Here is a 27,898-nt window from a genome sequence, read left to right on the forward strand (position 1 = left end):
TAAAGTACAATAAAGCTGATAAACAGGTGAAGAACCAAACACCACTTCTATTCTGCCTTTTCTCGCTCTGTGTCGGCTTTACATGGACTCGTTGTCATGGCAACCGACAGACAACAGCTCAACGAGCAGATGGACAGAAATTACGGAGCAGAAATTACGGAGCAGAAATTACCGATCAGGGGAAAAAAACAAACATTTCCCACACAAAAAAGTAGCAAAAACACCAAAACATAACATTCAGTCTGTTACATTATGCTGTCAGGCTTGATGTCTATATTGTCATTATTAATAAGTTTTCGCCTGAGCACAGCGGTGGTTGATTTAAACACCGCTCTACTGATGACTTGGTGTGCGGGTTGACCTGTTTTAGTGCTAACGGAACCAAAACACACCGAACTGCGCAGCACATGTTAAGGTTATCAAAGTCAATATAGGCTAGCAACAGTTAGGTTAGAATACCTGACCCACTGCTCACTTGTTCTATGTTTTCTTTAAGTTAAAACTTTTTCTTCACCTGTTAAATCTGAAGCCCTTGTTATCTAATTCATAGGGTTGAATTAACCGCTAAATATTGCGTCCATTTTCAGATTCTTTGTGTGACTGTGGTATTTTCCTGACCACCCATAATGTTGACTCAATGGACAGCAATGGCGCAGGTGTGGCGCACGATAAGTCACGTAATGTCCAGTCCAGTAATTTATATCCATCCATATTAATGCTGCTGCCTCGTGCTCTGTCCTTCTCTCCTTCTCTCCTCTCCTTCTCCTTCCCGCTACTCAGCAGTAGGTGTCAGGTTACATTGTGTTGCATTCAATGTTGTCGGAAAAAAGAGATTTGTGCGCTTAATGTCCGATTTCCCATAACAATTTATTGAATTCATAGTCGCCAACTGGGGTGGCAACAGGGGTGGCAAGGCTCTCTTTGGGGTGGCAACTGCCACCCCAGTACTGCCCCTGAGCAGTAGATCCGCCCCTGAGCGGATCTACTGCCCAGCTAACAGTTTGAATTATATTATAAATGTATTAATATAATAAATTTATAAAATAAATGTATTAATAGTTCAATAAATGTTATTAACCTTTACCAACCTCGTCCTGAGAATGTTCTGTATGTGGGTCAGATATATTCCAAAAACCACGCTTTTAAGAATATTTTCTGTGCCATGCACTGTGCTCATGTAGTTGCAAGCACATGGATTAATTGCTGATGGATGGATGGATGGATGTCTGCACATCTGTTTTTAACCCTTGTTTACAAATGGGGTCCAACCAACCTCACACCCATATCACTTGTATCAGTTGCCTCAGTCCTCGCACGCACAAGGGTTAAATGAATAGACCCTTTTCAAATGACGTCAGACAATGGCCGCCATAACTTGAATCGGTGTATCTTTATTTCCGGTGTGATTTTGCCACGGGAAACCTGACTGAAAAATTCACGGATACTCATTATCTTAAGGATATAATAAAAGGCAAGGTTAATAATAACAGCATTAAAGTGTTAGATAACCATCATTACTCATTGTCAAGCCACCATGCATTCTCTAACTGTGTATAAAATAAACAGCCTCCAATCGGAGAGTAAACCAGCTAGCAGCAGCTTTAGCCAGTTGGGAAAACTGCTGTCTGTCAGTGTTGTAACGTTAAAAGGTTCGCTTTCTGTATTAACTGTAATAAAACAGTATTTACATGTTAGCCTTCATCAGTCATTGTCAATTTACCATTCTCCAACTGTATTTAAAGAAACCAGCCTCCGATCGGAGAGTAAACCAGCTAGCAGCAGCTTCAGCCAGTTAAGAAAAAATACACACCGTTCTGTCAGTGCTGTAACGTTTAGATTCACTTTATTAACTTTAATAAAACAGCATTTAAGTGTTAGATAACTGTCATTACTCATTGTCAATCCACCATACTCCGACTGTGTATATAATAAACAGCCTCCGATCGGAGAGTAAACCAGCTAGCAGCAGCTGTAGCCACAGTTAGGAAATGTATAAACCGCTGCCTGTCAGTGCTGTGTTGTTAAAAGTTTCACCAAAACACATTTTCCAACACTGTTTAGAAAAGCATTTTAAATATTGATTTAAGCGCTATCTGCCAAATAATTTACATATTCTGATGTGATTCATAATTTCTCGATTTGTTTTGTTGTCCATCTTTCTCAACAGTAGCCGACCTAACAACCCATCATATCTGGGATGGTCTTGTTCCTCTGTCCATGGCAGGTTCAGTCAATCAGCTGTGGGACATCTGCTGCCTAGTCAAACTATCATGGGCCTCTTGATTTAAAAGGAGAAACCTTTGGATGAACACTCACTACTGCTAGCAGCTGTTAGAAATAAAATCTATGTGTATCTATCCTGTAATTTATATATATTAATAATGAATTGATGTGTAGAGTTCTATAAAAACTATTGTAAATAGCTTCTCTTGAGTAATCTACATATGTGCAACTTTTACATTTAAATTGCTTCTTTTTGTAAATTTTACACATCTGGCAATGAAGTATGTGGAGGAGAGGAAATGCTAAAATTAAAGCTGCCATTGTGCACCGGTTTGTGGCTGTTTCTTTAAAACATCTATGTAAACACTGTACATGGTTACTACATTACACAAACATAATTACTACAGTTAACAGTTTAAGTCATTGATAGAGAAAATGTATTTACAAAAGGCGTATCAATTTTATTTCAACTGTATGTACTCGGGGTTTACAACTTAAGACATTCATGTAGGGTCTTTGGCGGGTGCCAGTCTGCAGTGATCTGGTGGATGACAGAGGCAATGGTATACTATAGTGAGGAGTCTGAAGCAGAAGTCCCACCATGTGATCCACAGGGTTTTCCCACCTGAGCACAAACTTCATGCACTTCGTTTCCACAGGCACCACAGCAGAATCAAGTGTAACCTGTTAAAAGGGATATAAAGTTGTTACTCCTATGTTATCAATTTTCGACTGCCAAGTCTACAACCACAGGAAAACAAAGTATAAGAAACTTAACCTTCTAATCATAACATTTGATAAATATTCATTGGAGAAATGTGAAGTTAATGAGCTTGGATAGAGATAGATCACATTTCTCAAGTGAAACGTTAATATCTATATCTAAGACGGCGTCTTCCTCCTCATGTCTTGATCGTAGCAAGAGTTTCACTTCTCAGGATGTGGTGGAGTAGCGGGTGTGTGGCATAACTGTTAAGTTTTGGACCTGTGGCTACAGGTAATGTCGCTACTGAGCGGGTGGTGAAACTAGCGTAAGTGAGGAGGGTGTAATACGATCATGCATTTTACGTGACGGGTGGCAACCCCAGTCTATACTATAAACATCTGATTAAGATTAGAGCCTAAATACGTTCCATTTCCAAAACAGAAAGGCTACGTAATGTTAGCCAGCTAACAAATTACTATTGCTATCCTAGCATATCAACTAACAGCTAGAAAAAAGCAAAACACGTACCTTTGTAGTTGTGGCGATACTAGACGAAAACTCAGATTTGGTGAACTTTTAGTTTTAATAGGTTGCACAACAAAGCCACCCTGGGAATTTCACCCAGAGAATATTTTTTTTTTGGTTTAAGGCACACAGGTTCAGTTATGCATGAAGTTAACACATCTGAGACAGTTTCAAATTTATAAAACCACCATTTATTAAGCTCTTTTTAAAACCAGTTTCTTTTTTAAGAATGGGACACAAAGGAAAACAAAGAAAATCAAAGTAAGTGCAGTAGCTGAAGTTACAGACCGGAGGGGGCGCTACAGGGACGGCATCCGCCAAACACAGCAAACCAAAAAAAAAAAAAAAAAAAACATTTGACACAGACGCAGTGAGACAATCCAAACTCAAGAATCACAGCACGCAGAAGGGGAAGACACCGTCACCACACCAGCACCGCCACCGGACCTCAGCAACTGCAAAACAACAAAAGAAAAACAGTTAACCAAGATAACAATCTTAGACCTAATTAGAGAAAAGCAATATCAGCCCAACTAAATAAAATACAAAAAGGGCCGTAAACAAAAGTAAAGGAATAGAAATTAACAATAGCCAATACAAGTTAAAACATCAGGACCATGCGTGGCCCGCTTGTCACGCCACAGCGGGGGGTGAAATGGGTGCGCCGATGCCACACCCCAAACACCGCTTCGATGGAGGCGGATAATACCGCCGCAGTCCAACTTTAAAAACGACTGAGATAGAAGTCCGGGAAACGAACGCAGACAGAGCAAAGCAGAGTAGATCGGAGCAGAACAGACCAGCAATGGTCCGACTGTGGGGGGACCTAGGAAAAATTAATTAGCCACCATTTTAAATAAAACTAACAAACTATAGCTTAGATGAGCGTTAATTTCCTACCTGCCGATCCAAACACGCACACACACTCGCAGAAGGAGGAAGAGAAGGAGCGCAGCGCAGTGGCGCGTTACCTATAATCACAATTCAATTTAGATTTTCTGACCAAAATCAGCTGAAGTGCAGGGAGAGAGCACACCTACCACCAGGATCTCAGTGTAGCACGCACCAGCCAGTGATTTGTTACTTTCCGCTGCCAGAGTCCACAGGACGCAAGCCACACAGTGGAAGAGCAAAGACGACACATCCTGAATGAACGCCGCAGCTCCTTATATACCACACCCACCTTAACAACCGGAACTTCTCACCTGACAACCACCTGTGTGGAATTAGGTGCATTTCTATACCACTACATAGTCAAACTGGTATTATTCAGCGAGGAATTTGTCCAGTTTAGATTATGTTGATGAAGAAAAATTGCTTGCAAATTGTGATATATCTTCAAATCATATTTGTGGCAACAGCTTTAGAGTCCAGAAACAGCGTTAACTACACACACCGGAACTAAAGATACACCGTTTCAAGCCATAACGGAAGTTGTGTGACGTGTTGCCGTCGCTGCCACACAGGTGTAAATGGCCTGGCTGGTGGCCCAATCACTGAATATGATTCAACAGAGGACAGATCAAACTTTAGATGTGTTTCTACCATTATAACAGAGATTACCTGTTAGCCCTGACAGTTGGCTGTACTCTTCTACTTCTCTAATTTCTTCTTCTTTCCTGATTTTTCTGTTTTTTTCTGTTGTCATTAGTGTGTGGTTGCTGAGGTTGCCTCCAGATGTTTATCTATACCACCAGACCAATTATGTAGCAGTCACAACTCCCAAGCCTGGTTTGGTCTTTGTAAAATGGTTAAAGCCAGGATGAACTGATGGTGCTATGCCAAACCTGGCTTTATTTCTTATTGTTGAGGAAAAATGACTATTTTTAGTGTTTAACACAGTTTAAACTTTTTAGAACAAATTTCTTAATTTTGAACAGGTTTTTGTTAGTGATTTGAAACTAAAACTATTGCTGGGTAAGTATTGAATAGAGATCTGCAGGAGAGCTTCTGCTCAGACCCCTGGGGTCGTATCATTAAAGACAGGAGGTCATAAATGAACATATGCAGGAAGGTGGAGGACAGTATCACTTGAATTACTCTGAGAAAGGGAACTTTGGTCGGTTCACGTAACCAGGATGAGAAGTCTTCCAAAACTAACATCTGACATGGTGCAAAAACTGAATATAACATAAAATGTTTTAAATCACTAATATTTAATTTGTAAGATATTTTTCTTAGTTATTAATAACATGCTTTCACTGAAAATTGTATTGTCTTGTTTTAGAATTAATTTAGTCAATGATGAATGTATTTGAAATTGTATTATTTCTGACTATATTAGAATCAAATGAAAATGTTTTGTTTAGTATTAGAAAAATACTTAGGTTGGTGAATTAATGTCTTAATTCTTATTTGAATATTATATTAGGTTAGAAACAGGAATTGTACTCCATTATTTTCTGTTGATATTATCTATTGCTTTTGGTTTGATATCAGGACTAAACTTTGGAGATGCTGAGTGCAGAAGAACAAAATTGGGTTTTTGGAGATAACTTTTCATTGAATTAAAATACAGTGTTAAATACAGTGTTAAAGGTTTGTTCCTGGCAGAGCGGGAGAGAAACCAGAATTTCACAGCTACCTGTGAGGTTCCTTCATCTGTTTCTTTTTGTCCAGATGGCTGTAGAGCCGGATAGTGTTAAGAAAATTGCAGGGACTTTCTAAATTCAAAAAGGGCCAGAGATGCCTCAGTTGGTCAAGTAGAGATACGCCTTATTTGAATACATTAAAGAGGAAAACACACCTACAGGTATTAAAGTTTGTGCACAAGGGAAATAATTTAGAAAAAGCTGATTTTAGTTTACTTCTGCACCAGCTCTTTCTCCAAGGACGTCCTTGATATTTCTCTGTCTTCTTGTCTCAGGTAACAATGTTTGTATGTTTCTCCAGTTTCCTGTTCTATCTTATACTTTCTTCTGATTGGATTAAATTCTGTAATTCTGTGACGTCAACGCGCATTGTTGTGTTTCTGTCCCCACACGTGGCCACGCGAGAGAACCCGGGATCTACAGGAAGAATCAGAGCCAGATTTTTTGCTAAATTTAATTGTATAAATAATTCTTCCTTAACACTTATCCTGGATTTTGTAATCCTACTTTTGTGAAACAGGATGGTAAGAGAAATAAATACTGATCAACTACACACAAACAATAAGAATAACTAAACAAAGATATAAGTGTAACGGTTATTATACAGATGAAATTGCTGCTAAAACATGTTTCACAATTATCCTGTAATTGGTGGTTTTTGGCGCCCCCTACTGGTTACCTATAAATTGGATGAGAAAACAAAAATTCCACACAGTTGGTTCAGCGCTCTGTTGTGGTAAGTCAACAAATCCGGTTCTCTTCTAAATGGTGTTGGAAGTTTGTTCAGGAGGGTGACTGGAATCTTTGTTACATTGCACAGAGCCATAGGTTGACCGGTAGAGAGGCTCACTGCGCCATATGTGTTTTATCAACCACTGATTACAGGTAATTATGTTATTAAATGTCAGTAATTTATTTTGTCAGATATGTGTATCAGTTTGTTATATTTATCAGTTTGTCAGTTGTGTTTGCCATTCTGTTTGTTTGTTGGTTTCTATGGCAACATGACATGTTTCTTTTCCACTAATCCCCAGAGCTTTTAATGACTGCTGTTGTATTTATTATTCATATTCTTTTATTTGTATTCTAAAACTATACGATCAAATGGCCTAGAAAATATAATGTCGGAATTCACTATCATTGTTTGTGAATTACACAGTTGGTTCAGCGCTCTGTTGTGAGCCATAGGTTGACCGGTAGAGAGGCTCACTGCGCCATATGTGTTTTATCAACCACTGATTACAGATTGCAATAAATCACCTAAAAACCAACCAACCGGCCTCCGAGTGTGCATAACAGGACGGACGAGTAAAAACAGAGCTGTCACATAAGTAAAAGCATAGACTAAAGACTTCAAAAGAGAAAAATGACAAACTACAAGTCCAAACAACCAAAGGATCACAACATCATGAGGCTGACCGTGAAGTTTACTCTGTCTGAAGTTGAGACACAGAATCTGTGCTTAAGATCAATAAAATTCAGACTTCACTGACTCATGGAGTAACTCATTAACATTTGAAATGCTTATCTGATTTAATAAGAACATAGAAAGAAAGCAGTGTGTGGTACATCTCTGTCTGATAACAGTGGAAACACTGGCTGGCTGTTCCTCAGCTTCACCCGCTGATGGTGTGACTTTACCGACAGTCATGGACTTCTGCTGAATAATACACTTTCTAAGTGAATAAAACTCATTATCAGTATGTTCCTGTTCATTCTGCACAACAATCGGACAATGTAAACTGACAACGTGAAAACACTGAAGCTCCAACAACATCTGTGTCATTAAAACAGCCCTTGGTGTTGACTGAACATCCGTCTGACAGATTTGCAGGTTGGTCCCCCAACATGAGTTCCAGGAGCTAAGCTGGGCCACGCTGCTGATCTTTCTGTTATAACCACTAGAGAGCACCACAGCCCCACCTCACAGGGCAGAAGAAGCGGCTGGTCAGCCAGAGACCAGCCGCAATCCAGAGAGGGATAAAAGAAAGGGTTGCACATATTCTACTCATCTTAAAAATAAAATGGGGCGTGTTATAAATGATTGTTTTGCAACACAATGTAATGAATACTGACAAAGATAGACTTTCCATGTATGCTGTGGTGGATGATATAAATTAAACAAAAATAATACAGAACCAGATTAATTGGTTGGCACTTAAAAAGTTTCATTCTGGGGTGCTGGGGTGCTGTGGTGGCGCAGAAGCAAAGCACGACCCACTGCATTTCTTCCCTCTCTCATTACCCACTTTCCTGTCAAACTACTTTCAAATAAAGGCCACTAGAGCCAAGAAAACTTTAAAAAATATATATTTTTAATTCTAGCAGAATAAAATCAGTTCAGGTTTTATTCCATTAGCATAATCTCACTCTGAAAAATGCTAAATCCAACCGCATTCTTCATCAAACTTAAATCCTGGCTCTTCCCTGATTCCTTTTTGTCTTCAGCTCTGTCCACAGATCTAATTTCACAGGATTTAGATGTGGGGATTGAGTCATATGAATCTTTTCTGGGTTGATTTGGTTGTTTTGGATCATTTGTCTAAATAATTCAATGATGACCCCTGAGTTATAGAATCTGTTATTAAAGTCTCCTGGTATTTCAAAGAGTTCATGATTTTATACACTATCACAAGGTTCCCAGGAAATCTGTAAAAGGAACACGTCCACAGCACTACAGGTCCTCCACTGTACGCAACAGTGGGGTCCTTCTTTAATTAGACATACATTTTATTTACTATCATTTATTATTCTATGTATCCTTCATGTTTAGACTAATATAAAATACATATTTTAGATTTTCATGTAACATTTGTAAGAACAATGTTCTTTATCCCTCTGCAATTTTTCTGTTGTTTCTAAAGCTGAAACAATTAATAAATTGGAGTAATTGTTATGAATCGATTATTGAAATAATTGTTAACTATTTTAATAATTTAGCAATGGACTGGCGACTTGTCCAGGGTAATCTGTCTCTCACCCATTGACCGCTGGAGGCACCAGCACCCCTGGTGATCCCACTAGGGATAAGCGTGTATGATAATGGATGGATGAATAACTTCGTAATCGATTAATCTTTAACTAGATTATGCATACTAAAAAAATGCCATTTGTTGAAAAACATTACATTCAGAGCAGAAGCTAAGTCAAAACTGTGCAAACATATATACATTTTGAGTTGAAGAAAAAAGTCTGTAAAATGGTGGCAGTTCTAGATTCTTGTCAGTGCTGGAGGTGTCTGAGTCATTTCTGAACATATACATGTGTTTCATTGTCCCCGCCCCGTTCTCTCCCCACTCAGACTGCATATTCTTGGCAGCCAGTCTTTTCATAGTTTTCTTTAAGGGGCCGGAACTATTCAACAGCCTGGCTCACACATGGAATTTTCACTTCCTATTCTCAGTGAAGACATAAAGACTGCAGTCAAGCACAGAGGAAGCGCTGCAGCGTTTGGTCTGTTTGCAGTCTCAAATCAGCTGAACTGAAGCTCAAACTGGAAACCTGGATATCTGAACTGAGAGCACATCCAGAACCTGCTTCAAGGAAGGCATCAGCGGGAGCATGTGAGTGAGAACGTTGAGCGTCACAGTGGAGTTACTGAGGAATGTTCTCTTTAGGGTGGGCTTAGAAATGACTAGCTGTAGTTAATGCTGAGCTATACGCACAGAGGCTCAATTTAAAAATCTATAGATTTTTTTAGTATGTGAACGTTAACTACAGTCTGGGAGAACTGGATTATACCCATGAAATACTTCCAAAATCACTCAGATGTACTTAAAGGATCAAATATGGTTTGATGAGGTTTACTATGTGTAAGCTTCTCCCCAGATAGCACAGAATGATTGAAACAACATTTAATCAATGTCAGCCAGAAACAGTGGATCAACATTGAATGCTGACATTGAAACATTGAAAGTGGTCGGTGACTTGTATGTTGAATCAACGATAGGGTTTCAACCATAATTGACATCAATGTTGATTCAACCATCATCTGCATGTCAATTTACATGCATATTTGTGTTGATATTGCATTGAATCAGTTAGGAATCAACATTGACTCAACCTTCATCTGAATGTGGTTCTGCACACATATTTCTGTTTATTTTACATTGAATCAATGTTGATTCAACACTCATTTGACTGTGGATCTGCATACATATTTGTGTTGATTCTACATTGAATCAGTCAGGAATCAATGTTGATTCAACCATCATCTGAACATGGATCTGGAAACATTTCTGTTGATTTTACATTGAATCAGTAACAAGTCAATGTTGATTCAACCGTCATCTGAACAAGGATCTGCACACATTTCTGTTGATTCTACATTGAACTAACCAGGAATCAATGTTGATTCAACCATCATCTGAACATGGATCTGGAAACATTTCTGTTGATTTTACATTGAATCAGTAACAAGTCAATGTTGATTCAACCGTCATCTGAACAAGGATCTGCACACATTTCTGTTGATTCTACATTGAACTAACCAAGAATCAATGTTGATTCAACCATCATCTGAATGTGGATCGACATGCAAATTTGGGTTGATTTCATATTGAATGAAAGCTAAGGATTTATGTACATTTTTAGGTCTGATAGGTCTACATAACATACCACTAAATGTTTCTTCACTGGTGTTAAACACTATATTATTGGCAGATCATGGGTAAACTGTGTACAAAAGTTTAAAAATGACAACATAGGTTTGATATAACATTTTATTTAAGAAAAGAGGGACAGATCTTTAAACATATTTGACTCCTTTTTGACTGTCAGAATAACAATCCATTGTCCACAGAAGAACAGAGTCCATGAGGTTAAGCTTTGTACTGTATGAACTAGGGAAACGGTACAAGTTGTGGTAACCCCAGTTAGACTCTGGTTGGCATCACTTTGATTCCTTGTGATGTCTTCCTCTCATTCTGGCGTGTAATGAAGCCACTTCTTGAAAGTTTTACTGCGGTCCTCAAGAGTCAGCTTTTGGTCAAACTGCAGAGCAACGACTGAAAAACACAAAAATAAAAGTGAGGAAGGTGTCTGTTAGAAAGATGATAAACATTTGAAAAATTCTGAAAGTCATTGAAAGATTAAACAGTGTACTGGTTACAGGTCTGAGAACAAATACAAACCATATAGTTCCCCACGTACACTCACTGTTAATATTTATCTTAATCTTTCATTAACATCTATCTTAATGTTTACTTAAACAACTACATTTACCTATGAAGCTGCAGTCTAGTGTAGGATTTATGATGCTGCACTCATGTTAAAATGAGGGAATCAGGGGCGGAGCTATAAGGGGGAGCTGGGGGGTGGCTGCCCCCCCCCGAACCGGCCGGACGGGGGCCCGGGTCTGGAGGTGCCAGGGAGGGAGGAATGGTTTCAAGTCGCTTAAATGTCTGATTGCAGACGGAAAAGGTGCGCCCTCACCTGTTGAGAAAGGTGTATTTAATGTTAAAGTCAACAGTTTCAGTTTCGTTCCCTCCCCCCTCCCGCTCAACAGCTGATGCACGTAAGGGGCCCGGTGATTCGTTAGGGGCCCGGTAATTGGCCTGCCCCCCGGCCTGACGCTGACTTGTTCCGCTAGTGGAGGGAATCAATATTTAAAATAAAGGCTGTTTATCAGAAAACCTAAAGATAAAACTCGGGGTGGATCAGGGTTTATTTAACACACCAGAGACAAATAAATAGAGCAAAAGGTGATTTATACTGTAGTTGGAAAAATTATTTATAATTTATACAGAATAAACTTCCATCAAATAGCTGGTTTAATCTTCAATCAACTACAAATATTTCCAAATAAGTTTATTAAATTCATTACAAAATGTCCACGTGCTGATAAAGATCCTATACCAGTAATAATAGACCAGTTCAGTTTAACCAGTTACCAATCAAAGAAACAACAGACTGAATCAGTCATTATCAGGTTTAGTTCAGTGTTTCACCTGCCTTACATGTTTTAAGTGTTTCCCTTCTGCCTCACCTGGATTGAATCTGTTTGCAGCCACTTCTTGATGGCTGCAGACGGTCATGCAATCTAACTCAGTTGTTCTGGAACAGAGGCACATCTAAGCACGTCCCTAAGCACATCATAATAAAAAATTTAAAACAAGTGATTACTATCACAAAAATTTAAAGCCTACCTGGAGCAGCCAGCCTTACACTTCCTTGTCCACCACAGGCTCTCCCAGACCAAACAATAGGCCCCACCCTATTTTAAAAACTCAAATCTCACAAAATCAGGATTTCATACTTAGGCCTGGAGCGGTGGGCAGGATGAAAATAATACAAAATGAGACATGACCTCAATTATTTAAAAAATCTGTTTTGCCCCCAAATAACCAGGATTACTATGGGCACCAAACAATGCCCTTATTTTTCAATAAACACATTTAAGATCAAAGTAATATTGAAAAACTTACCATAAAACTGCTCAGAGGAGAATTCAATTCAGAAGCCAGTTGCAAACAAACCAGCAGCAAAGTTTAGTTGGGACAAACCACTAGTGTAAAAAGGGGGAGTCAGACTGTACAACTCCTAGTAGAGACTTGTAGATGTGTTTGTGTCAACACATTATGCACAGTCAGTAATAATATTTACAGACAAGTAAGAAAATGTACATAAAGGAATCACAACCCAATGTTCTCAACATGTAGTGCTTAATTTGAAACATGATTAACTCCCACTTAGTAATAAAATGTTCTGACCCAGAGCTCAAGGATGGGGGTAGGGAAGAAGGGATGAGAGGGGGTAAAGAGGGGAAGGCTGGGAGGAGCAGGTGGGTGTGGGGAGGTTTGGGAGGGAGTAGGGGGAGATGAGAAGGTGATGAGGGGTGCAACAAACTGCACAGATTGCACACATGGAGGCCTCCCAGTCCCCGACACAGCTGTTGCAGGTTCGATTCCTGGCCTTGGCGACCTTTACTGCATGTCTTCCCCCTTTCTTGTAAATTAACTATCAAAAAAAGGCCACTAGAGCCAAAAAAACTTTAACAAAATAAAATGTGAAAATTTAAAACTCTCACCTAAAATTAAAATTGTTTCACCCAGAGCCCAAGGAGGAGGGGAGGAGAGTGGAAAGGGGGAGGAGATTGAGGGGTAGATGGGCCCAGGTGAGGGGTGAGTGGTGGGGGGAAAGGGGTGCGTGTAGAGTAGGGGTGTAGTGATACAATAATTTCACGATACGATATTCTGGTCACAATACGATATGTATCACGATATTTGTTGAGCGGTTCGGTACGATACAATCCGATACGATTCAGGGCATTTTTACAATTTTCTGAAAGATTTTAGAAGGACAGAGTGATTTTAGTGACATTTTGTGTTCCATAGACTTGAATTTAGTTAACTGAAAACTGATTAAAAGCACCAAGTACACAATACCTGACTCTGATTGGACAGTATAACAGTCTGCAGCTGGACAAAATGAATCAAAGATGCAGTGAGAGAATTAGTTTCTGTCATTTAATACATGTGGATTTGACAAAACTCAAAAATTTTAACGGTAATCCAGGAGCAGAGTGGGGAGATTATCAGCCTCTGTAGACTCTCAATAGGCAAATGATTGCACTTATGTTTTTTCTTTTGGACACTGTGGCTGCATTTTGGAGTAAAAATGCAGCCACAAATGCAGTCTTTTGGAATATGGGGAAAAAGGTTTTTCTACCTTGGTTCCCGGAGTTAGCCGTAGCTGTAAACTGTTTACTACTAGCTGCTAAAGTAGTGGCTCCGCCTCACCCCGTAGTGATCGACTCCCTGCAGCTAGGCAGCGCCGCTATTCCCCTGCTTGGATCTCTGAGTAGCTGCCTCTCAGACTGCCAGGATCTCATCGTTCTCTCAGTCTCTGATACTCTTTGTCTGTTGCTAATAAGAATGATCGACTTTTCAAGATGGCGGCGTAGCAAGTGGTCGACTTCGTCTAGCTGCGCACCACATGTTCGGTATTTGAGCAGACTACCATCCTCCTTCTAAGATTTCCCAACTAAATGAGGTGATACGATCGCTGATGAACGCCTCTTCGACTTACGCCAACATTATGCCGCCCAAAATTCTTAAGAAAATGAACAAGACCGGTGAAGTGGAGTCCAAACTAGCTAGCACAGGTAAAATGGCTAACGCGGAGCTATCTGCTGTGCTACCAGTGGCTGGTGGGGCTGCTGTGCTCGACCCGGCGCTTCGTCAAGTCATTGAGGAGATCACTGGGAACATCTCATCAGTGATTTCCCAGAAAGTGGACATTCTGACTGAAATGCTTAAGAGCCAGGCCACGGAGTTAAAGGTGCTGGTCGGACGCATTACAGAGGCCGAGGACAGGATTGCAGTTCAGGAGGACGGCCTGGACCAGGCCACGGCCCGCATCAAAAAGTTGGAGAAAGAAACCCTCATGATGGCTCAACGAATTGACGACATTGAAAACAGAGGCAGGAGAAAGAATATTCGGGTGCTCGGTCTAAAAGAGGGCGTAGAGGCTGGTCCTGGAGCCCTACAATTTTTGGAAAAATGGCTGCCTGAATTTCTAGGAGTCGAGACCAAGAGCGGCCGGATCAAGCTTGAGAGGGCGCACCGCACACGAGCTCCACAGCCCGGGCCGACACAGAGATCAAGACCAATGCTGATCAGATTTCACAACTACCGGGATCAACAGCAGGTTCTCGAGGCAGCGCGGCGTGCGGGGAGCGGAGATCAGCCCCTGATGTATCAGAACTCCAAGATCATGTTCTTCCAGGATTTCTCGGCGGACACCATGCGCAGGCGGAAGGGATTTGACGCGGTAAAGAGGCGGCTGAGGGAGGCAGGTATCCAGTACTCCGTTCTCTACCCGGCTAGGCTGAAGATTATGCGCGATGGCGAGGCAAAAATTTTTAATTCGCCGGATGGAGCAATGGAGTTTGTGGACAGTATAGGATGAAAAACTCCTGCCGAAGTTCTGAATAGATCGGCACCAGAGGTCGGCTCTGTAAGCTTGCTCTCTCCTTCTTTTTTTTTTCTCTCTCTTGTTACTTTATTATTCTCATTGTCACCCGTGAGAACAAGTGATGGGAGTAATTATTATGACTATGACTCTTTTCAATCTTTTCTGCTCAGCTGCTTTTCTATGACCTTTTTCTTTTGTGGTGCGCAGCAGCGGGGAATGTGTGATGGACTTTCTCTTTTGGGTTAATCTATCTGTGTGTGTCTTCACCAGGGAGATGAGACACACGGGTTTAGTAAAGGTAGGGATGGCCCCCGGTGGGTTTGGGGGGAATGCGCACCTTGAAAGCGCTTTTGTTGTTCTGTATTGTTCTATCTTGGTTCTAGTTTGTTGGTTTTGGTTGGTTTTTGTTCAGCTCAATACGTTACAGTCCTTATACTTAATCATTAGTTGGGGTGGCATTGCATTACTACATTATAACTTTAAATTATAAATGTTAAGAATATGTACATAGAACATTAAGGGAAGTCATTCACCAATTAAGAGAAGAAAGGTTCTTCAGGCCCTAAAGAAGGAAGGTGTAGATATAGCGCTGCTGCAGGAAACACATTTAAACGACTCCGAACATTTAAAACTACGGCAATGCGGCTTCGAACATGTTTTTTTCTCCTCTTTCACTAATAAAAGTAGAGGAGTTGCAATCCTTGTTAAAAATTCAGTGCCCTTTAAAGTCATAGAATGTAATAAAGATGAAAATGGGAGGTATGTGCTTGTGAGAGCAATGATATATGGAGAAGAATTTGCCATACTGAATGTTTATTTCCCACCGGGCCATCCTATTAACTTCTTGACAGGAATAATGGCAAAACTTGTGGATCTCTCTCTTGAAAATGTTGTCGTAGGAGGCGACCTCAATTGCCTTAAGAATCCACTGATTGATAGGCTCCCAATTAGCCCCCTCTCTATTTCAGGTAAATCAAAACAGATTTTTGGTCTCTTCGAGGAGGCGGGGTTTGTGGATGTATGGAGAAAACTCCATCCTGCTGGAAAGGATTACACTTTCTACTCCAACCCCCACAAATGCCACACACGTATTGACTATTTCTTCCTCCCTAAAATTACGTTAGGACAAGTTGCCTCATGCAAAATAGGACACATTGTTATATCCGATCATGCTGCAGTGTATCTAAATTATTCCGTTAAAAATGCTAAGATTCGGTCAAATCACTGGAGACTAAATCCTTTAATTTTAAAAGATGAAAAATTTGGGAAGTATTTTCGAACAGAATTCAAACAATTCCTCGCTATCAATTCTCCCTCCGCTAGCAGCCCTTCCTTGCTTTGGGACACAGCCAAGGCATTTAGTAGAGGATTAATAATATCATACATGTGCAGCAAAAAACGAAGAATTGCAGAACAACAGGACATATTGGAAAGAAAGCTTAAGCTTGCAGAGAAAGAGTATATCAAAAAACCCTCGCAGTCCAAGCTGGGAGAGCTTAATGCTATTCGGTGTTCGTTGAACACAATATTGACACAGAACGCTACAGACAAAGTTAAATTTGCTAAACAAAGATTGTTTGAACATGGGGATAAACCGTGTAGATACCTTTCCTATCTTGTAAGAGCGCAAAAGTCCTCCCAATCAATTGCCTCAATTTCTGACCAGAAGGGTTCGTGTTCTACAAATCCAGAGAAAATAAATGCAATTTTCTTTGATTTTTACAAAAATCTGTACCAATCTGAGCAATGTGATAACTCTCAATCTTCAATGGAGACTTTTTTCTCCAAAATTAAGCTGCCCATTTTACCAGAGGACAAAAAAAATGACCTAAATGCAGAAATATCAGAGGTAGATGTGGAAAGAGCCATCAGATCTCTCCAGGGAGGGAAGGCACCAGGCCCAGATGGGCTCACTTCAGAATTTTATAAAACATTTATGGATCTGCTATCTAAGCCCTACTTAGCCATGCTGAATGATTCACTTAGTTCAGGTGTTCTCCCCCCTTCCCTCCGAGAAGCAAATATATCCTTGATTCTTAAGAAATCAAAACCTCCAGAAAACTGTGGCTCTTACAGACCCATCTCACTACTTAATGTTGATCTAAAAATATTGTCCAAAATTTTAGCAAAACGCCTGGAAAACATTCTACCCCTTGTGATAGGGATGGACCAGACAGGTTTTATCAAGGGGCGTAATTCCTGTAATAACCTCAGACATCTTTTGAACGTAATCCAGCTGTGTCAGCGGCGCGCGATGGATGGTCTTAAAGTCTCCTTGGATGCAGAAAAGGCGTTCGACCGTGTGGAGTGGCCATTTCTTTTCTATACTTTGCGCCCTCTTCTCCTTCGTCTACCAAATAAACATATTCAAAATCAAAACATGAGTGAATTGTATAATGTCCTTACTTTCTGTGCTAGAAAGAATATTCTGTTACAATGGATCTCCAATAAATCTACTATTTTTGTCTTGGAATATATACCTCTTGACTTCCTAACATGTCTAATCCACTCTAAGACGGATACTTTTGTCCGGATATGGAAGCCCTTCCTGGACTATGCTGAAGGACACGTATCCACCATCTTGTCCCGAGCTTTTATAAATGCCTAGGTGTAATCGTTACAATGTCGGAAACATGTGTGCCCCCCTCATCCCCTCTGTCTTTTCTTTTATGTCTCTTATGGACTGGACTGTTGAGCTCTTGTTTTTGTTTTGTTTTTGCTTTTTGTTTTTTTTTGTTTGTGTTATGTTGTTGTTTCTATTAAACAAAATTAATAAACATATCTACAAAAAAAAAAAAGAATGATCGATCAGCCATTGTTATCATGGAAATCCTCTCTGCGCCGCGGATTCCGGCTGCGGGTTTGAGCGTCTTCCTGCTCAAAACACAGCGCCGCTGCGCGCCCGCTTCGGATGTTATCAACCCATGTTTATTCTTCAGGCAATCCTTTATATACAGCTAAAACTAATTACGAAGTGAATGCTACCAGTCGAAATTTGCATTAATTTTGCGATCTCACAGATTTTGCTTCACAGCAACAAAATACAGCCCATCGTTATTTATTGAAGATTTTACATGTCCAAAAACACAGGAATCTAATGTTTCGTTTCTTTCGTAAGTTTGGAAGCTCATTCCCTCTCACGTCATCGGAAAAGCCGCGGAATGGCGGCGCTTTTGACATTTTTCTGACAATCGGAAAAATATGGTTGACTAATTTTAGCATAACTCCAGTTATACCTGGCCTATTAACACAATTTAAAAACTGGTGTGTAGTTTATAATGTGCACTTTAAGCTCAAGTTGAAAGTGAGACTGAGGGAGGCGGAGTCGTAACAAACTAGATGTTAAAAAAGAGCTATAATGCTATGGACCCCTATGGTTTAACGGATCAATACTCGCTGATGAAAAATCGATACTTTCCGAGGACAGAAAATATCGATATATATCGCCAAATCAATTTATTTATACAGCCCTAGTGTAGAGGGGTGTGAAAAACAGCTTACATTGATTGAACATTTAAATCATGAGTTCTTCCCCAAACCTTGTCCTTAAGGCAAACTGACCTGCGTGTTTTCATTTCAGCAAAACCCTGTTAATCAGACATCAATTAAATCATGTGTGCCGAATTAGGGAAATGCCTAAAACTTGCAGGGCTTGGAGGACCAGTGCTGAAACACACTGGCTTCACTTTGACTTTACTTGAAATAAAGTTCCCTCGTTTCACACCATGACTCAAGCTAACCAGGGACAGGTTCCCTGTGGGTTGTCTTGTTATCGGAAGGTTAATGGTTCAATTCCATCTCCCTGCCACATATCAACGTGACCCCTGGCACGTAACCTCAACTGGTCTGTGCATTAAATAAATGTGTGAATGTGAAACTAGTGTGCAGTGCTTTCAGTGGTCAAAATGACTGGAAAAGTGCTATGTAAGTTTATTTACCATTTTTTAAGTAAACTAAATGATTTGAGTAAGACTGACTTAAATCTGTTATCTTAAACATACTTAATAAATTTGTTAAAAATAAATTAACAAATTGAGTTGGATGATTATAATATATTGAATTGGTGAAACTTAATAAATTAAGTTGGATAAATTTAATAAATTAAGTTGGATAAACTTAATTGAATTGCTTGTTACCTACAGAAGCAATTCAATTAATTGGTTCAACTATTTTCTTTTTAGAGTGTGTTTTATAGGTGATCCACCGTCAGTTGTTGACCTCAACCATACATGCAACCTTTGTGATAATAATTCAATATTGAATTAACATCTTTTGCCAACAAGCCAACAGCAAAACAGCTGTGTGTTTGGGCCATCCCACTCATGTAAATGGTGGGGGTGGACCGCTCCACTCCTTGTAGTAAGTTGTAGATGTTTTTGTGTCAATATATCGCACGCAAACAGTCAGTGAGAATTGCTAAGAACAAGTAAGAAAATGTACAGAAAGGAATCAGCACCGACTATCCTCTACAGTGCTTAATTTAAAACATGATAACCCGCTCAGTAATAAAATGCTCTGACCCAGATCTCGGCTGACATTCATGAGATGTTGATCAGACAAACGCATTTCAGTCATTAGATGTCAACGACAAAACAACATTGATTCAATGACACAGTTTCAACGTTAGTTACATGGCTAGAGGTGGATGGTTGTTTGATGGTTGATCCACCGTCATTTGTCGACTTCAACCTAAAATCAACCATTAATCGGACCTCGGCTTTTCAGTCAGCAGATTTCAACCACAAAACAACATTGATTCAATGACACAGTTTCAACGGTTGGATTGGATGGTTGTTTGATGGTTGATCCACCGTCATTTGTCAACTTCAACCAAAAATCAACGATTCTAACTAATTGTGCGGCAAAGCTAAAGATGTTTGAGGGCTAACTAACTATTTTTCAACGTTGATTTAACATCATGTGCTATCTGGGTCATTTAGTGTTTTACATTTTCTGTGGCGATAGAACATGTCAACAGCATGAGCTAGTACAATTAGAATAACGTGTGTTAAAGTTTTATATGTTAGTTTGAGCTGATTAAATGATCTGAAACCTGATAACATTTTAATTATTTAGACCAAAATGATTAGCTACAGATGAGGTTTGAAACACTGCCACACCCACTGAGATACCCAGAGTGTGAGGGAGAAAAACTAGGTTGATAATTTTCTTTATTTTTTTATTTAATCATATCTGTGTTGTTTTTTCCCTGCATACAACTGTATAAATTTCTTCATGTTTGCTGTTATTATTTGCTGATAATTAACTGGAATTTCCCCAGTTAGAATCATTTTATTTTATTCTGGTGAAACCCATTGACATTATTCTTAAGCATACAGTCACAGTAAAAATAAGTTTAGAGTTTCACATATCAGAACATAATAAAAACAATATGGCTTTTGTTCTAAATGTTACTAGATCTAAAATACAACAGGTTCTACACTCTGATTTTGTCAGAAGAATTTCATTCCACTCGTCAATATTTCAGTTATGTTGGGGAATGGACTTTGGTAGAGTCATTTTAACACCGCTACTCTTTTTCTCAGCCATTCTTGAAATGTGGGCTAAGCATCGGCTCACATTGAGTCAGAGGATTTCTTGGTCGACTCAAAAACTGCCAGTTGTGTATGTCCTGAGGCTAAAAAAACCCCACCCAAATCACCATGCCTCCCCCACCATGCAACAGTGCCAATAGCTGTTATTAGGTCTTTGTGCCGTTGGCTTTGTCAGATGGTGAAACTTCTCTGATTTCCTTAATTTTGGGTTATGAGCTGATGGTCTTCCTCCACAAAGGTCTTAAAATCAGCCCCTGTATCTTTCTGCTGCCCATGAGAGAGACAGACTGACCGTCCCGCCTACCAGGTCACCCCACTGTCACCAATGTGCCTATTCTGTCACTATACTTAATGACTTTTCAAAAAACATCAGCATTGGCCAAAATTGGAATCAATAGGTCAGGCTTTTTCAAGATCGGTGATCCAGAAAACTGCAATCGGTGCACTTCTATTTGTATTGCATGCTTTTTGTTTTTAGAGTGTTTATAGCATGGAGGTGATTTGCATGTTTTAGTGGATTTTATTGATTGGTTTCTACTCTCACATAATGACCCATACTTGTGTAAGCTTACATCACCTATCTGGGAGCATCTCTAAGCGGTTAAAGGTGAAAAGCACACAGTCAAAGTTGGCAGATCCCTCCCATTCCCATAGAAGGGCAATTAACAGTAGAGGAGCAGCAGAAGGCCAGGCAGAGAAGAAAACTTTCACTATCAACACCAGCAGGTGGACCTCTGCTGGACCACCAGCAGAGGTCCACCGCTTCTGCTGCATCAACAGCAGAAGCGGTGGACCTCAGTCTAGAGCTCTTCCCGTTGAGTGAATATGAGTCTAGCACTCATTTCTCCCCTGACATAATTGATCAGAATGACTGATGTCCAGTTGTCTATGTGCTGTCCACTGTGTACTGCCCCCTTGTGGAGTCTGCTTGGCCCAAATAGAACTGGACTCCCAGGAGGCCTATTTGTCTATTTTCAGATTTTTTTTCATAAAGTCTATAATCAAAGGAAAATTACTTACGAAGCTGAAACACCTACTCTCAATGCTACCTGACACGCTATTGGATGGTCTTTGCAAAACAGTCAAACAATTAGTGCCAGTCATTTTCTTTGATGCTGATGGCTGAACCTCCAAGAAGAGCAATATGGAAGACAGTTGCTGTTAGCTTCTAGAGTAGTGCTAAAACTGTTTCCACTGTGTGTATTACTGCATATTAAAACATTTGGTGTTTGAACTATTGAAATTCACAATTATAAATATTTATAGAGGAGATCTCAAGTATTCTGTTTTTTAAGCTATGTGGCTGTATTCCCTCACCTCATTAAAACCATGAGTCCACTGTAACTGTAATTTACCTTTTTTACATTTTTTATTCCAAATGTGTGTTTTGGACAAACTTTTCCAAACAATACTATTCCAGTAAACTTGTTCTTAAATCAGATGCAAATTTATAAACCTAAGAGAAACTTTTTCCTTCAACTCTCCCACACCAGCCATGCCTGTTGGGTCTCTTTCCATGAACACTGCTAGTACATTAACATTTAGAGTTTTTGTCATTTTTGTGAGCATTTCCTAACTTTGGGACAAATTTGCTGGGACATCCATTCCTGGGAGGTAACATAATTACTTGACTGTGTTATAAAATGACACTATGTGCCTGGAAAACCCATAATACTTCCCCTTCAAGGCTCAGAAGAAGGAGATGTTGCAGAGTTAAAAGCATCAGTTTAGCAGTTCCTTCTGATATATCCTCACCCGTCATTGTCACAGCAGACAGCGGAGCCAGAGAATTTTCATAGAGGTGGCCAGGATGGGACTGTTGCTCACTCAAAGGTGACCAACTGATTGAAACCAGAGCCATTTCACGCACAGCATACGGATAATTTACTAAAGATAGATAATTTTTTTAAGTTATGTTAATAAATACAGAAGAATATTGATATTATAACCGCTGCCACCACCTGTTTTGGAGGGAAAGTGCTTGCGCTTATGGGGCCGCTTGGCCAATGATTGGCCTCCCCTGTTGTGAAGTTATGAAAACATTTAAGTAAGGAAGATGTGAGTCATCCGATTCTTCTCAGAGTAATTTATGAAAACAAATGGTGACTGATCAATAATATGCTCACATAATGGCTCAGCTCTGCAGACAATTACTACAAAATGATGCAGTATGTCAGCAGGTCAGGTAAAGGTGGGTTAGTCTATAAGGTGAACATGCATCCTGTCCGACATATATCCATTATTTATGCATTATATATTATCAGTTAAGATTGTTAGACTGTTGAGGATGATGTTTGTCATAGTCTCTGCATATGCCTCTGACCTCTCTCCAAATGAGATTTTCTTCCTCAACAGTCCCTCTTATCACACTTTTTTGCAGTGAACCACCAGCATCAATAGGTCATAAGCAGACATAAAACCCACCATCTGTACAAGGTTAAAAATGTTGATCAGTCCAAGGTCTTTAATAATGTTCAGCTTAAGAATTTATTGTGCTGAAAACTCATAAGAGCATCACATAAGTGCATGAAGCATCAACCCGTGAAGTTTCAACAATAAACTGTCCAGTTCCAGCAGAATGGACATTTCAGGATCAAGTTTAAACGGAGAGAGATAAGAGGTGCTAGAAGATACAAATAAGGATACATCTTATAAAGCATCTCACAGATATGAAATCAATCCAGTGTATCTGAGTATTATGTAGTCTTTAGAACTAAATATCTTTGTGACTTCTTCTTCTCCCGCAGGTACAGCTTTAGGCTGGTCTACATTTTCTCCTATAACTTGTTCCAATTCTGTGGTCACACATGGATCCTGGCTAACACCATTGCAAGATTTTTTACCTTTGGTCAAGGTAAGTTAAAAAGAATAAAATATGATAATCCTGCTGCGACAGACTGGTGACCTGTCGAGGGTGTATCCCGCCTCGCGTCCGGAACGTTAGCTGGAGATAGGCACCAGCAACCCTCCCGACCCCACTAAGGGACAAGGGTGTAAGAAAATGGATGGATGGATGATAATTCTGCTGCATTTCTGTCCTCCAACATGAATGCCGAAAGCCTCTCCAGAGCTTGTTGCAGGTTACATTGTTGTTCTATGATTTGAATTGAAGAAGTCAACATACTGTATTTTCCCAACAGAAAGCTGGATCTATCTGGTTGAAGCCAAACGGCACAGTCAGCACCAGGCTTGCTGGTTTTTCCACTTTACGTTAAGTTTATTGAACAGGTTGAGGGTCATGAAAGTGGGGGGTGATGAGCAACAGAGAATGAAAGCGACTGAACTCTGCAACAATCGTTTTATCAAATAGTGCTTCTTTTGGTGGTTTCTTCTTGTTAATATGTAATAGGTGTTAATAGGTAATAGGTATTATTCTCCACTGTTGCCCAGTACTTGCTTGTGGTGGCAGATAGGTTCAAGGAAGATTGAATTGAATAGGCAAGTCTTGTTGTCCTGGGATTGTTAACTGTGGAATGGGAAACTAAACTGTACTGGATTTGAATCAGAATCTGCTACATTGGAATGAACTGAAATTTATCAAATGGATATCATAAACTGTTTAAAACTGTATATAAATGCAGTTTATACATTTATATATAAACGTTTATATCCTGTGGAACTTTTTTTACCTTAAAAAGTTCCTGTGGAAATAACACTGAACTTAATTGACATTAATGTAAAAAAAGATGGAGGTAATTATGTTGAAGTGCAGGCTAACTAGACATAAATTGAAGCTTATTTTTATGAAAGAAGTTCTGGATTACTGATAAATCTTGGCCTTCACCTGGGAAATTAATTGAACTAAAACTGCAGGTTGTTAAGCAGAAGAAAACCAGCCTGAGGAAGCCTTTAAATCCCAACATTTACAGGAGGATGCTTGTTTCAATTTTTGTTTCCTTTTTTTGTAGTTGCTAATTTACCAAAATACAGCAAATATTTTTCTGAAAAATCAAATTTAATATCAGATTGATGGTTGTTGGCATCAGGCAAGACGGTTTGGTAATTTTAGAACCTACCAATCTACTGGAATTTTCACGAGAGGTGGATGGATTACAGTTTTCTGGTTAATCACTGATCATAAAAAAAAACCTGTGTTGCTGATTCCGAATTTGGCTGATACCAATGTTTTGTCTAAAAGTTGCTAAATTTAATGACAAAATCGCTAAGTTGTCAACAGTGGGGTTGACAACTTGGCGATTAACTTAACTTTTCTTTATGTTATTTACAAATATTTTGCCTTCACAATAAGTGCAAATAAGGTTTTTGTTAGGATCCTGGGCGGTTGCTTTGTAGTTTGATTTCATTCATAGTTTCATTATTTTTTTGTGCTACTTTCTTATTTTGGTTAGATCTGTCTTGTTCTCGTTTTCCTTTGCTTCAGTTCTTAGTGTTTCTAGTTATGTTTAATTTTTATAGTTATTTTTTGTCATGCTAGTTTATTATGTTTCTTTAGTCAAGTTAATCTGTAGTGTTAGAATTACTTCCCTTTTCCCTGTGTACTCTTCCTTGCCCCTTGTGCCACCTTCTCTCCCCCTTCACCCACACCTGCAATCACTTAGCTCGTTAGCCCAGGTATTTGGTTCAGCATTCAATCTCCCCATTATTTAAGCCTTTGTTTCTGACTCATTAGTATCCTCTCTTCTTGTCATCATTCCTGTCTGCTCCCCATTGTCGGATCCCCCTGGAATTTATGGTCTTGTTCCTTTTTTGCCTTCCTCTGCAAGTTTCTTCATCTTTTCATTAAAATCACAAAAAAAATCAACTCTACGTTACATACCTGCTTCTTAATGGGTCCACTCTACAAACACTGAACATGACAGAACGATCCAGCCAGTAGGACCCAGCAGAATTCCTGTATTTCAGAGAATTTTAACAATTACAACTCACTTAGAAAAGAATTAATTGACACCATGGCAAAAACATGTTCACTACCCCGAAGATTTGCTTTGTGGCGACAAAGTAAATGCAGTGCAGGACTAGATTCCAAATCTCCCTTCCATAGGCTTAACGGGGTTGTTGAAGGAGGCAGAGTGGCACCATCAGGCAGCTCTGGCAGTAATGGCTGACAATCCACCTCCAGGTTAGTAATAAGCGCATATCACATCCAGTATTAAGCGGCTCTACATTGGTCCCAGCCTTCTGTTACTCCTTCCCGGACTCCACTCTCCAGATCTCCAGCCGCGGCTTCATCTTCAGCAGCCGCAGTCACGTCTCCTGCCACATTCCCAGCCAGCAACATCAGAACCCATTCTTACATCAGCAGCAGCACCTCAGGCTCCAGGTTTCCACAGCCGTGGAGCTAGGTTGTACAGCTAGCTCCTGGGCTCCAGACTACCCCGTCTCCGAAGCTCCACAGTGTTTGTCAGTCTCCTGAGTACCACAGTTCTCTCCAGCCCCCTGCCTCTGAGGGATGCAAGGACGATCCGCCTCTGTTCCCAGTGCCACTTTGTGATTCCCCAGCTCCCAAGCCTCTACATCGGTCTAAGACATACACCAGTCTTAAGGGGAGGATTTTCAGGCCCTTCAGCTGCCGCCAACTCTTCAAGTTCCACTGATGCCGGTCAGCAAGCGACAAGCGTCCTGGACTCGTCATAGCCAACAACTCTGGCCTTGAGCTCTTTGTTGAGATAGAATGCTGTTCTTTGGTTCTAAAGTATTAAGAACTCTTCTAAATCCCAGATTTTCCATAACAGAAAATGGCCTCATATAACCTGCAGTAAAAATGCCAATGTATGTTGTTAATGCTGCAGCAGGCACATGAGTGTGGAAGCTGAGATGCAAAAACATTTTTCAGCATGTCTGCAGTGTTGGTAATTTCTTCACTTGTGGTGGTCGTGAAGGTCTCTTTGCATTGTGCTAGTGTTAGTCAAGGTGCACAGTAATATATTCTTGAAGTTTTTACATATTGTTCATGTCTTGTTAATATGTAATAACTCTGTTGCCGTTTCTCATTTCTACTGGAAACACAAAATTCTCCCAAACAAACGATTTAAAAGTATTGGGGGCAACTTCTATTGCAACTTTATCGGGTGAAGCCACACTGACTGGGACTGGCGTTACTATCATTGTTTAAATTCCACAGCCTACCTGCGTATTTGTTACTGAACATGTTCATGACTCTTCATGACTTTGACCAGTGTCCACATCTTCTAATGGTTGCTTCCAGCAGGATGTTATGAAGACCAGCTTATCTCAAAATGACAATGAATTCATCTACTTCAAAGGCGTCCACAGTCACCAAATCTCCAACCCAATATAAGCAGTTTTAAAAGTAAACTGCTTATATCCAAAGAGGTTTTTAGCAAGCTGTACCTAATAAAGACTCTTGTGAGTGAAAGTAAGACTCTTAGATGTTTCTCTAGTTTGGCGATCGTTGCAGATGCTCTGGCAGACACGTTTTACTCTGTGGGTTTTGTGATGAGCCTGTGCCAGCTGCTCTCCATTCTGGAGATCTTCCACATCGCAGACGGCATCGAGAAGGCTCGGCTCCTTCCTCGCTTCATCCAAGTGTGTGCAGCAGTTCACCTCTTTGTCGATGCCTTTTTGATTTTAACCAATCTCTGGTTTCATCATGATTTCTTTGATTAGGTGATTGAGAAAAACATTCTGCTGATTATGGTCATCATGTTGGAAGAAATCCAAAGTAAGCCAGTGGTGTCTGTGCAGTTTTTCCTGTGGAATATACTGGACCTCTTACGGTGAGCAAACAGCCAGTCACATATCTTATGAGCACCAAGCCCGTTTCAAAATCAAATCAGAAAACAATCTGATTTGATTTTAACTCACATGAATTATGAGAGTTAAAATCACGTCAGTAAAGACAGTCCATTTGTTTTCTTCCCACACCTACTCCATGGTGTTCATATCAGAACTTCAAGGTCTGTTTTTACAAAGGTTCAGAGGCTTTTGGGGATGCTGCTTGCTAACCCGAAATTATTTTTTGTTTTGTGCTGCTGTGCCTTGGTTAAAAAACAACACTGTCACTTTCTGATGCTGACTGGAATTTAACTCTGCTTCCTTCAGTTAAAGTGCAATTAGAGGAAGTGGATTTGTGTAGAAATACACCTAAAGAGGACATTGCCAACTGTAATATCCAAACACACTTCCCTTATCAGGTCAAAGAGTGCAACACACTGCTTCCCTTATCAGGTCAAAGAGTGCAACACACTGCTTCCCTTATCAGGTCAAAGAGTGCAACACACTGCTTCCCTTATCAGGTCAAAGAGTGCAACACACTGCATGTTCATGGGTGCGTTCACACTGCACCCTGAAGTGACCCAATTCCGATTTTTTTGCCGGGGACGTTCACACTGCCTGTAAATGCGACCTGTATGCGTTCAACAGTGTGAACGGGCAAATGACCTGAAAGTGTCTCGCATGCG

General features: G+C 40.0%; 1 protein-coding gene and 1 long non-coding RNA gene across 5 annotated transcripts in view; one reads left to right on the forward strand and one right to left on the reverse strand.

Moving 5' to 3' along the window:
• Positions 1 to 27,898, forward strand: part of hacd4 (3-hydroxyacyl-CoA dehydratase 4) — a 35,341-nt gene that overhangs the window by 3,683 nt on the left and 3,760 nt on the right. The window contains exons 1-5 of one of the 4 annotated variants that reach the window (XM_081599410.1): positions 6,734 to 6,930; positions 9,449 to 9,608; positions 23,264 to 23,370; positions 26,896 to 27,023; positions 27,105 to 27,214. In XM_081599410.1, the coding sequence (XP_081455536.1) occupies positions 9,607 to 9,608; positions 23,264 to 23,370; positions 26,896 to 27,023; positions 27,105 to 27,214 (347 nt within the window). In that variant the 5' untranslated portion in view covers positions 6,734 to 6,930; positions 9,449 to 9,606. Of the gene's footprint in view, positions 1 to 6,733; positions 6,931 to 9,448; positions 9,609 to 23,263; positions 23,371 to 26,895; positions 27,024 to 27,104; positions 27,215 to 27,898 lie in introns of those variants that run through there. The other 3 variants (XM_081599408.1, XM_081599409.1, XM_008434905.3) reach the window with 3 other exon arrangements.
• On the reverse strand, positions 3,583 to 4,866 carry LOC145548642 (uncharacterized). Its single transcript, XR_014084653.1, has 3 exons — positions 4,495 to 4,866; positions 4,355 to 4,425; positions 3,583 to 4,280 (listed from the first exon to the last, which is right to left on the reverse strand). It is a non-coding gene; the product is annotated as an uncharacterized LOC145548642 (long non-coding RNA).

The sequence above is a fragment of the Poecilia reticulata genome, chromosome 18 (genome assembly GCF_904066995.2).
Source record: "Poecilia reticulata chromosome 18, P_reticulata-male-v2, whole genome shotgun sequence".
Classification (NCBI taxonomy): Eukaryota; Metazoa; Chordata; class Actinopteri; order Cyprinodontiformes; family Poeciliidae; genus Poecilia; species Poecilia reticulata.